The sequence below is a fragment of the Lampetra planeri genome, chromosome 49 (assembly GCF_965212315.1).
Source record: "Lampetra planeri chromosome 49, kcLamPlan1.2.h2, whole genome shotgun sequence".
Lineage (NCBI taxonomy): Eukaryota > Metazoa > Chordata > Hyperoartia > Petromyzontiformes > Petromyzontidae > Lampetra > Lampetra planeri.
Window position 1 is genome coordinate 2,157,430 of NC_136155.1, and position 11,961 is coordinate 2,169,390.

Sequence of the window (11,961 nt, forward strand, 5' to 3'; positions counted from 1 at the left end):
GATAACAAAATGAAGAAAACAAAATAGCGTGGGTGTACTTTTTTTGGAATGTCAGAAAGCAATATAAACGCACTCTCGCGGAGCCAATGTTTTTATTTGAGACGAGTGCGATTTTGCAACGCACGGTCGGAATACTAACACAGTGCTGTGGAGAAAAAGAGTCAACGTCACAAGCGCTCAGCTCCTGTTTGCCACCCAGAGGTGGACATTGCACATTGGGCATTTGGTGGGAGGCGAGTCACAGCGCAACAAAGCAACGGCCGTTGACGCTCGCCAACGTCGCCAAGAGCGAGTTGGGACATCGCCGCCTCGAGAAGAGCGATCGAGAGCCGCCCCCATGCTGGTGCCGCTGGCCCTGTGGGCAGCCATCACTGTGCTTCTGTCTCTGCTGTTGCTGGCGAGGAGATGGGGGGTGTTCCAGTACGTCCAGCCCAGAGCGACCGAATGGCCCTCTCCTCCACGACCTCCGGGATTGCCCTTCTTGGGCAACGTTGCGCACATGGCCAGGACGGACCTGCATATTCACCTGACACAGCTGGCGCGCACGTACGGTCCTGTGTACTGCCTGCGTGTCGGCGGAGAAGGTACGAGCGGAGCCAAGGTAGAGGTGGGGGGTTGGAGCCAGCAGAACAGGTCCCTGCGGGGTGGGCTGGTAGGAACGAACAAATACGATACGAAGGGAGCGTTTGAGGCCTAGTTCTAGGCTTTAGGCCTAGCTGTAGGCTTTAGGCCGCTGAGTTAATTTTTAATTTAAATGTTTTGATTATTAATGTATAATTTAAATGTTTTAATTATTAATGTAAAAGCTTTAAATGTAAATGTTTATATTTTAAATCATCAGGGAATGTAACATTGTTAAACATTAACTCCCTTTCACACACGCGGGGGTACGATACGAAGGGAGAGTTTGAGGCCTAGTTCTAGGCTTTAGGTCTAGCTGTAGGCTTTAGGCCGCTGTGAGTTAATTTTTAATTTAAATGTTTTGATTATTAATGTATAATTTAAATGTTTTAATTATTAATGTAAAAGCTTGAAATGTAAATGTTTCTATTTTAAATCATCAGGGAATGTAACATTGTTAAACATTAACTCCCTTTCACACGCGGGGGTACGATACGAAGGGAGTGTTTGAGGCCTAGTTCTAGGCTTTAGGCCTAGCTGTAGGCTTTAGGCCGCTGTGAGTTAATTTTAAATTTAAATGTTTTAATTAAAAGCTTTCTCAGGGAATTAAAAGGGAATGTTACACTTGTTTAGCCAGGAAAGCGTCACTGAGTCTAAAGGTTTTTGTAGGGTCCTGCCAAGTGTTTGCAGTAGGGGGCGATGTTGCTACACGGACGGACGGTCGATAGAATCTATTGTAGGCTGGTTCACTTCGTTCCTACCAGTATAAATGGGTATTTAAATCCTGTGCCGAGTGTGGGATTTTTTTCCGCGTGAGCGCCAAAGTTTTCGTGACTGCAAGAATCCATACTCTTTGGTTCTTTCGGTAAAGTCACATAGGTGAAAATAATAATAAAAAAAGTGAAAACAACTAAATTGAATCACAATTTAGCTGTTTTCACTTTTTTATTTAAAAAAGAAAAGTTAAAACAACTAAATTAAATCACAATTTTATTGTTTTAACTTTTTATTTATTTTATTTTACTATTATTTCCACCTACGTGACTTTACCGAAAGAACCAAAGAGAATGTGACTGTTGTCAATTCGTTGCTGGAATAATAATCTATTTATGACCTATGTTTGTGAGTATGGGGGTCTCATCACATTCGATGGGTGTTGTCCTGCAAGCCAGAGCATGCACATTAAGATGATGCAGCAATTTAACCTCCCTCCCTCGCCCCCCCCTCCCAAGACATCGTTGTGTTGAACAACGTCGAGTCCATCAAGGAGATGCTCATTAAGAAATCAGCTGACTTCGCTGGAAGGCCACAGACCTACGCCGGTGAGGTTCAACACAAAAGGGATTTTTGGAGACAATCTTTGCTATGGGACATTTATTTTATTCAATGCTGCTGATGTTCGTCGACTGTTTTCAATCATATTTTTCTCTAACATGCTTGTTTTACTCTAATTTGTCTGCTTATTTTTTGGAGTTTTATCGAGTAGTTATTGTTGCTCGGAATTCTATTTGCTTCATTGTTGGCACTTGTTTTTACTACTTTTATAAATTTGGGGACCCCCCCCCTCCACCCAGCCCACTCTTGCGATTGAGACCACCGGTCGCCTTTTGATAAATAAAACCCAAAACGAACACGAAACAACTGCCAACGACCACAGAGCACGGAGACCGAGCGCGCGAGCCTCTGCATCAGAGGTCGCAACCGGGTACCCGATACCTGTAACCTACCCAATACCCCGCTACCCGTACCCGGCCGGGTACCCGTACCCGGCCGGGTACGGGTACCCGTTTGCGACCCTGGTGCGGCTGGGTACGGATAGGCCGTGAGTCACTGGTGAGTAACTGTCACTCATTTCCCAACGTCTTGTCTCTTCTCACAATTCAAGTTCCTAGAATCAACCCACCCGCGCCTGCAACATGGCTTCATCCCAGAGGTCGCAATCGGGTACTCATCCCTTGTTCAGGAACCTCTTGACAAAGAGTCTTGAGAGTCGGCGAAGAGTTTACAAGATAAACAAACAGTAAACGTGAATAACATGAACAAATAATAACAATAATATTACAATGTGACTGTTCTAGATTTGAAGTTTTCGTGACTGCAAGGATCCATACTCTTTGGTTCTTTCGGTAAAGTCACGTAAGTGAAAAAAAAAAGTGAAAACAACTAAATTTAATCACAATGTAGCTGCCGGGTACGGGTACGGCCGGGTACGGGTACCCGTTTGCCACCCTGGTGCAGCCGGGTACGAGTACGGAATCAAAACCCGTTTGCGACCTCTGCTCTGCACGCAGGCGGCAAGATCACCGGTGGCGGCAAGGACATCGCGCTGGGCGACTACTCGGCCGTGTGGAGGAGGCAGCGGCGTGCCGCGCTCAGCGCCCTTCACTGCGTGGGGACGGCGCGCACGGAGGAGATTGTGCAGGGCGAAGCGCGGAGATTGGTGGAGGTGAGAGAGCGATGGCTAAGTTGCCCGGCACGCTCGCTCGCTCGCACCCGCACGCGACGCGCTCATCGTGCTCGCTTGAAACAACGCCGGTGAACTACCAGACATGCTGAATGGCAAAGGGGACTCTGTCGGATGTGGGGAAAGAGTTCTGTGCAAAAGCTGGGTCACGCATAACACAAAATAGTCTCGAGTGTCGTTGGGGGGAATTTAAGTGAGAAAATATTCCACGCAAAAGCTGGGTCATGCGTAACACAAAGTAGTCACAAGTGGCACTGAGGAGAATTTAAGTGACAAAATATTCCGTGCAAAAGCTGGGTCATGCGTAACACAAAATAGTCGCGAGTGTCGTTGGGGAGAATTTAAGTGACAAAATATTCCGTGCAAAAGCTGGGTCACGCGTAACAACAAAATAGTTACGGGTGTCGTTGAGGAGAATTTAAGTGAAAAAAGAAATAGGCAAAACACCTCGTTACAAGGTCCTTTATAATTGCTCACTAATGGCACTTGAGCCCATCAGCCTGAATCGACTATACGGGGGATATATAATTAATAGGTGTTGGTTATAATAGGTTACTGCCGTGGTGAAATGGCCCATACACTGGACTTATAATTGAGTTCACAATGAGCCATTTTGCTCGGAGCGACGTTTGGGAAATCATGAAGATGGAACAAAAATCGCTACGGATAAGGGTATCGTGCCTAGGTTCACCACAGCCGAATAGCACGACCATCATTTTAATGGAAGTCAGAAGACTGCAAGGCAAACAGCATAGTGCGAACACGAGGCAATGTTACTCAGCTCCTGGAGGTTGTTAACAGCAGTGCGTGGCAAAATCTTGAGGTAAGAAATACTCAGTACGCAGCCCAACTCGACCAGGAAACCACAAATGTGCGGAAAATAAACAGGGAGAGTGCTTGGGATTGCATTGAGAGGCAAAGAGAGGGACACGTGAATTAGATAACACATGCAGGTTAATAAAGACATCGTATTTACTGCCACAAGTGGACTTGGGCAGGACGCATCGTTGCTCGGGACGGCGGGCCATGTGCGAGAACGACAACGGAATGGTAGCCAGTGGAGTTGAACGCTCCAGAGACGACCTCTACTATGGAGATGGAGCGACGAGCATCGGCTCATGTGCAGCACGGGCTGGGTGATTAAGACAAAACAAACCTATTTATATTTTACCAGATAAGGCCCCACTGAGTTATGTAGCTATTTTTCAGAAGCGCACCTGGCTGCCACAGATGAAAGCGCAACAAAGTGGATTATCTTCTTGGTTCTTTCGGTAAAGTCACGGAGAAGGGAAATAATAAAATAATACAAATAAAACATAATAAAATAAAATTCTCACGACGTTTCGGCCACAACGCAAGCAGCCGTCCTCAGGTGAAGAACAGGGCTGTCGGAAAGACAGCGTTCTTCACCTGAGGACGGCTGCTTGCGTTGCTTTGTTGAGAGAGGCAGTGCCCAATGTTGATCCTTGCGTTGTGCGGATTCAGGACCTGACCCAGTACATTGGACGACCGACGGACATCCACACTGACATCTCGATGCGAGTCTGCAACGTTATCTGCTCCGTCGCCTTCGGAACTAAGGTGCCGTTACCTTCACATCAATTGTATGTTAGTTCAATATACGTACAAACATACCATGTCTCTTCCAAAACATGTTGGAGAAAACAGATTCCCAATTAGCTCATGGATCGTTTGAGGTAGTTGATGTAAACGAGCGTAAATTAACGTTAGTACGGCACATGATGGGATGCTGTGGCCAGAACTATGCATTCTCAGCTACGTTTATCTCTCCAGAATTGGTATCCATGCATCACACATGTTACTCCGTTTGGAAGGAGTCAGTCTTGAGGGTTGCCCAGGCTCGGGTCAGACACCAACTCACAATGATGTGTCAAGAACTCATCACAGCCCATACTGTTGCTACCACCACACCTCACCTTCGCTTCCATCCATCCTTTCTTCATTCTGCAAGAAGCAACATTCATGAAGTCGACCCCTGGACTGTCAACTTCGCTGACCTATCGGAGGGCCACAATTCAGTAGGCCGTTCCATTGTGGCAAATCTGGCCCATGGGCCAGCAGTTAAAAAACCCCGATGTAGCCCATCAAAAACCCACCTTTTCTGTATCATCTAGAGCAGAGCGCTAACCACTGTGCTGACGACTGCACACACACCACAAAGTGCACACGCATTCCATGCTGTTGGGTCTGATCATGTCGCCATCCCTCCACAGTACGACAAGCACGACACGGAGTTCCTGGACATTCACTGCTGCCTCGACAGCCTCGTTCGACTGTGGGGTTCACCCGCCATACGTGCCCTGGACTGCTTCCCAGTGTTGCGGGTACGAGCGGGGCAATGGGTGGCGCGGGGTGGCTTGAGGTGGCAATGCGGGCAAAACGTAGAAACGCGAGGTCAATTGCCAACTGGGCAAATGGCAACACGGTGCTCGGCAGGTTTGGCACCGTTTGTACAAATTTCAACACCAGGGTCGTGTGAACATTTCCCCCCGTACCTCCGATTAGCACGGATGGCTCTGCACGGTGCGACAGAAGTTCAACATATGTACATACAACATTGCTACCGTTTGGTAGTTTTTGGCAATGGGGGCAGAATCATGTGTTGGCAGATGGCACATTCCATTAAATTTTGGTGATAAAAATTGTCGAAATAGCAAACACGTGACTATCTGGTCTTTACCCAGCAAATCTTTATCATTATCCAGGACATTAATTAGGTGCTTGGTATTAAGAAGGCGAAATTGCGAGAAATATGTTCTGGCTAATGTGGGAAAGTCAAAGTCAAGTCAAAAGTCACTTTATTGTCAAGTGTGTTACATGCATGACATACAACACAGATGAAATTACAGTCCTCTCTCTTAGTCCCACGGTGCAACCAAGCAATTAAAAAATGAATCACAATTAACAGACATAAATAAACAATAAACAATCGGCGATCAACACTAGATAAATAATCAAAAATGTAATAGACTTAAAATAAACAACAGTCATGAATTATAAAATGTAAAATATTATTTAAATAAAATATTTAAAGAAATAAGATATTTAAACCGGTGTGGTAGTGCGATGTAGTGCAATGTGCAGTCCAGAGATCAGGATGTACGAGTGAATGTGTGTGTGGGGGTTGGGGTCAGGGGGCAAAGGGGGGAGGGTGGGCAGAGGGGGGGAGTGATGGTAGAGCAGGGAGGGAGTTGAGTCTCCTGACAGCCTGGTGAAAGAAACTGTCTTTGAGCCTGCTGGTCTTGGCCCAAAGACTCCGCAATCTCCTCCCTGACGGCAGCAGGCTGAAGAGGCTGTGAGATGGGTGGGATCACCTGCAATCTTGATTGCTTTGCTGGTGATGCGGGTGTTATAAATGTCCAGAAGAGGTGGGAGAGAGACACCAATGATCCTTTCAGCTGCTCTCACTATGCGCTGCAGAGTCTTGCGGCAGGACACGGTGCAGGTGCCGTACCACACGGTGATGCAGCTCGTCAAGATGCTCTCAACGGTGCCTCTGTAGAAGGTGTGCATGATGGGGGGCGGGGCTCCTGCTCTTCTCAGTTTGCGGAGAAAGTACAGGCGCTGTTGGGCTTTTTTGGCCAGTGATGCAGTGTTGTGACTCCACGACAGGTCTTCAGAGATGTGCACACCCAGGAACTTGGTGCTGTGTTGGGTCACTGTTCTGGTCTGGATTTTAAAAACAGAACAATCGTCATTGCTCCGAAACGAACTCTTTATGCTCATTGTGTTGACCTGGAGAGGTAATTCCATTTGCGATGCTATTTCTCACAGTTAGTGAATGTTATGTTTGGTCCATTGCTGGAAATAGAAAAAAACAACCAGTGTAATGCAATGACTTGCATAGTGTAATGTTCATATCTTACTGCTCATATTAACATACGTGAAATATTCTGGATTTGCCCCCCCCCCCCCACTGCTCCGTCAGTTATTTCCAAACCCGGCCTGGCGCGACCTCATGGCGGCTGTGCGCAAAAGGGACGAGGTCGTGTGGAGGCAGATACTTCTGCACAAGGTACCCGCAATCTCATTTCAATGACTGCCCCCCACTCATTTTCCCCTTCAGATCCAAAACGAGTAAAACAAAAACCACCATCCCTTACGTTTCGGGTTGGATGCGAGCACACCACAGTGCTACCCAGAGGAATTCCCACATTGTCACGGTGCAGAGAAGTTTGAATCCATCCCCTTGCCCCTTGTCAGAGGCTCAGCTTTCATGAGAGGCCTAGGCCTGGCTCTATGGCCACTGCATCTCAGGAGCCAGGGTACCACCTGCTTACTATGATGGTGCAATGGGTCTTGGTGGAAATGGCTTCATTCACCAGCCTGTTGTGTATTTTAGGCGACCTCGCAGCTTTACACCAAAGTCACCATCCTGATCACCAGCTCCCTCGGGTTGGACCTGATCGGCTGTAGGCAGCATTGAAGAGATATGCCCTGAGCCTGGACTAGAACTGCCGATGAGGCTTGGCAGCGGGGCTGGATTACATGTGAGCTGTGAACTGGATCCTATCCTCGTGTGTCACTCTCATAGGCAAAGCCAAGCTCGTCACCGTCCAGTGACATGACCGACTTCCTCCTCAAGTTCACGTCCAAATTATCCGAAGAGTCCAAGCCACAAAATGGAAGGAACGGGCGCGCCTCGGACGACTCCGCAGAGGTGCTGAGAAGGAGGTCAAACGATCAGCCGCAACCACCGGAGGAGGGGCGGCACTCGGGAAATGAGGACGAGTCAGAGGCACGAGGGGGCAGCCTCACGGAGGAGCGGGTTCACCTCTCCATCATGGACACGTTCATTGCTGGCGTCGAGACCACGGCGACGCTCATAGAATGGGCTCTGGCCTACCTCGTGCTCCATCCAGAGGTGCGGTTGTTACGGCAGATGGGCACGTGCACATGTGTCGCTCGCTGCCAAGTATTCTCGTACATTCTCACCGTCATCGCTCACCTGTGGTCAGTAAAGTGAGCAATTTACGAGGCTGTGCTATTCCAACAGTGGTTTTGTCCTACAAAAGAAACCGATTCAGTCCCCACCATAGCAATCCACCACCAGCTTGTGACCAACAGCACACATGTAGATATGTATTTTATGCGCACGCACGCAAGGTCCAAGACCAGATCTACGAGGAGATGGAGCAGAAGCTGCAACCGGGTTTGGGCCCGAGCCTGGCGGACCGCGACAAGCTGCTGTACCTCGACGCGACGATCAAGGAGATTCTGCGTCTGTGCCCCGTGGCCCCGCTCGCGATTCCACACCGTGCCCTGCGGGACTCCAGGTGAGTTCCTTCCTCCACGCGTCCGACTCGTTTCATCCATCCACCGGTGGCTGTGAATGGCACAGAATGGTGCTTAAGGCCACGGTACGCGATGGAGATTTCAATGCAATCATCGCAGGCAGGAAGTGGCCGTCTTCTGCCGATTGCAGCTGCCCCCTGGAAAGGCAACTGGGGTGGCAACTTTAGATCACGGGCAGAGGTTACGTGACCACCCTGGGTCGTGTGCTTTGTAGACCAATTGTCATTCATCAACACACACTACAGTGCTATTTGACAAACTTCATTCTCCCTGCCTGGACAGAACTCCACCACTTTGCGCCATTGTCATACCAAGTTGCCATACTTAGTTGGTAATAATTAATGCATTGCCAGTGGCAATCGCTGGCGACATATTTCTCAAATTTCTGAGAGTATCATGGCTTTTCCACCACCTTCGTAACTAATTGGCGCGTTTTGTTTACGTGACACCTTACTGGCTGTGTCGGGTGGTGGAGGGTTACGACACATTGATACTTACGCGATCTAACCCAAAAACCTTTATTATGGACCTTTAAGCTGTCATGTTAATGATGACCACCGCCCCAGAACCACGTTCACATGCTCGATTGACACTGAATTTTTCCACCCACAAAATTAACTTGACTACAATCTTGACTGCGTTATAAGCGTACTTAAAAAATATTTTCTATTTTTAAAGTCAAGTCACAGTGATTTCCTGCGCAAAATGCGCAGTGAGCTCATTCATTTCACAGCCTTGCATCTCTTCCGCGCTTCTTGGCGCACTTTTCAGTTTTTGTTTGATGTCTTTGCGTCAATGAGCATCCTTCTGAAACAGAAGCCCAGGTGGAAAACGTAGAGTTATATTAAAAAATAACATGGTTATGTTATTACATAAACGAAATTCAACGGTGTTCATTGCTTTGCCCTGGTGCAGCGTCGGAGGGTTCTTCATCTGCAAAGGGTCGACGGTCATCGCAAATCTGTGGGCGGCTCATCGAGACCACGCTTACTGGGACAATCCCTCAGTCTTCCAGCCAGGTGAGAGAGGACGCATCAAACACAGCGCACAAGGCAGGCGATAGAGAGTTTCAACTTTAGCCTACAGACTTTCCCACAATGCTCCTGCATTGGGATGTTTTCCCAGTTCCATTAATGAGCGTGGGTACTGTATGCAGAAAGAGAAACACAATGCGTACGAAAGCAAAACATCTCAGAGCTCCACTCAAGATTCGAGAATCCATTGGTGTACCATCAACTTGTTCACAGCCCAAGAACCTTTGTGAGCTTCACAAACAAGTGCAAATTATCAACCCTCGCCTCCACATTGCTGGATTACAAGACACGTGGCCACCACCCCCAAGCCTAAGCACGTAGTGCTGCTTGTGAGAATTGTGATGACGACCAGACAACACCTCCACCAGTGGTCACGACGGTGGCTGTGACAATGATGCCAAACGCAGCTCATGTCGACGACGACACTGACAACGCTGGCCGTGGCAATGACGGTCGTGACGATGCCCCCCCCCCCCAATGTTGTCCATCGTCCAGAGCGCTTCCTGGGCGAGCCTCTGGAGAGGCGTAACCCCGCGTCGCTGCTGCTGCCGTTCGGCGCGGGCAAGCGCGTGTGCCTGGGCGAGAGTCTGGCCAAGGCTGAGATTTTCCTCTTCCTGGGCCACGTGCTGCGCCGGCTGCGTTTGCAGCCTGCGGGTCGCCCGCCCGACTTGTCCGGGCAGCTGGCCATCGTCCTGAAGCTCAAGCCCTTCCAGGTCTACATCTCTCCCAGGGTGCGCTCCGCTCTCATCGTCCTCACTCCCCCCACGTGGCTGCCCTCATGCTGCTGTTTAGGGCTCGCAGGGCAGGTCCCCTATGAAAAGATTGAGACTCCATTCATGCAGAGTCAAGAATCACACTTTCCTAGGGTTACGGTGATGAGATGGTCCGGGGGGTGGGGGGGGGTGTGGTACTGGGTGCTCAAAACTCACGATTGGAAAGTTGCAATTCAAAACACCCCATTCCGACAAGGCTGGTCTGTCAGCCTGGTGCCTAGAGACCCCACGAGAAACCAGTCAGTCAGTCAGGGAATTCTCTCAAGAACCCACCTGAAACCCATACATATCAGCCGATTATAAGTCAGCAAGATTTTAAATATTTTCATCCGTAAAGCTCCTGCATTTCTGTGTTCTTGCTCGTCCGCTCAGGTTCTCCGGTCCCAGACGCCTCCATAAATGTATCCCGCTTGATCCCGGCTCCCCCGCTGGGTGATGGGGGCCGCTGGGTGATGGGGGCCGCTGGGTGATGGGGGCCGCTGGGTGATGGAGGCCACTGGGTGATGGAGGCCGCTGGGTGATGGAGGCCGCCGGGTGATGGGAGCCGCTGGGTGACGGTGATTTCTGGAGAGCCGGCTTCTTAGCCCCTGGCACGGCGGCCCGGGTTAGCGCGAGCGTGAGCAAGCCTCGTGTTTCTGAATGCCACACAAGCCGGGGGGGGGGGGGGCGGAGGGGGGGAGAGAAGAGGGCTGGAGATGAGAACGCACGTACGCACACATACTCAAGACGTGCACCGGGATACAAATACACGCGTGTTAGCACACGTGCCTTCTGTGTGTTTGCCGCGTGTGTGTCGATTAACGCCCTGGATGCCCTGGCCAGCAACACGTTCCATCTCAAGGGATTTTCCGGTCGATGCCGTTATTTTATTATTTAATTAAACATATATGTAAACACAGTCGGCATGTCATACGTGTATCAATGAATCAATTAAAATATTGTTACGCAAAAAAAAATACCCGTGTATTGAATTGAAATAATCAGTTTTTGCACAGCAACACAAACGTAGAGCGAGATCTCCAAATATAAATCAGCCGATGTTTATGACTTCTCCTTTGCTCTGCTGAAGAGTCATTGCCTGAAACTTATCCTCTTAAACGTGTTTCTGTTATCGGGCCACGTTAAATGGAGCCGACGGTCCCCATGATCGACGGTTCTCTGCTGTCGTCTCCTCGGTGTGGAACTCTCCATCCCTTTGCACATCTGCAACATCGAACGCACTCTTGACCTTTAAGAAACATCTCAAGGCCTCTATCTATCTTGTTTGGGTCAGGCGTTCGAGGAGCTCTGAGCTTGGCTCCGCTCCTCTGAGTGTTTGACTTGTCTGCAAAATCTGGCGCGTTACAAATGTCATTATTTTATCGCAAACCAATGTTTTCTGCGTGGCTTTATTGGAGGAGGAACAGCAAAACGACACGATATCTATCTCTCTCTTTGCTGAAGCCATCTCGTCGTGGCGAGCAGCAGACTTTCGACGTTGCTATTTAATCTCCTGACCAATTTTCGCCGCTGTTGCTGCTGCTGCCATGCGGCACAAGAGAATGATTGAAGTGGCGGTTGTTCTTGTGCCCGCGTGCGTCCGCGAGGGGGCAGCGTTTACTACACAGCAGTCATCAGCGGCGGCGCCGTCGTTCAGATACAAGACTGATCAAATGCGCGGTTCGTACACTAAGGGACGTTGGGGCATCGCCCCATCAAGCAGCTGGAGATGAGAAATTATTTTTCTAATAAAAAAAATTTTTACAAGTAGTTT

At 49.1% G+C, this 11,961-nt stretch overlaps 1 protein-coding gene across 1 annotated transcript; it reads left to right on the top strand.

Annotated features, from left to right (window-relative positions):
* The first annotated feature begins 115 nt into the window (after window positions 1-115).
* On the top strand, window positions 116-11,164 carry LOC144734011 (steroid 21-hydroxylase-like). Its single transcript, XM_078616049.1, has 11 exons — window positions 116-584; window positions 1,854-1,943; window positions 2,913-3,067; window positions 4,571-4,666; window positions 5,320-5,430; window positions 7,035-7,121; window positions 7,641-7,970; window positions 8,213-8,382; window positions 9,317-9,420; window positions 9,931-10,166; window positions 10,581-11,164. Exons 1-11 carry the CDS (start codon window positions 338-340, stop codon window positions 10,605-10,607), a joined length of 1,653 nt encoding a protein of 550 aa, XP_078472175.1. The 5' UTR covers window positions 116-337; the 3' UTR covers window positions 10,608-11,164.
* The last annotated feature ends 797 nt before the right edge of the window (window positions 11,165-11,961 follow it).

Bases quoted from the DNA above. Each gene is read 5' to 3' on its own strand.
- LOC144734011 (XM_078616049.1), top strand. From the start codon at position 338: ATGCTGGTGCCGCTGGCCCTGTGGGCAGCCATCACTGTGCTTCTGTCT. The intron at 8,383-9,316 runs GTGAGTTCCTTC...GCCCTGGTGCAG, and splicing joins CGTGCCCTGCGGGACTCCAG to CGTCGGAGGGTTCTTCATCT. The intron at 10,167-10,580 runs GTGCGCTCCGCT...TCGTCCGCTCAG, and splicing joins AGGTCTACATCTCTCCCAGG to GTTCTCCGGTCCCAGACGCC.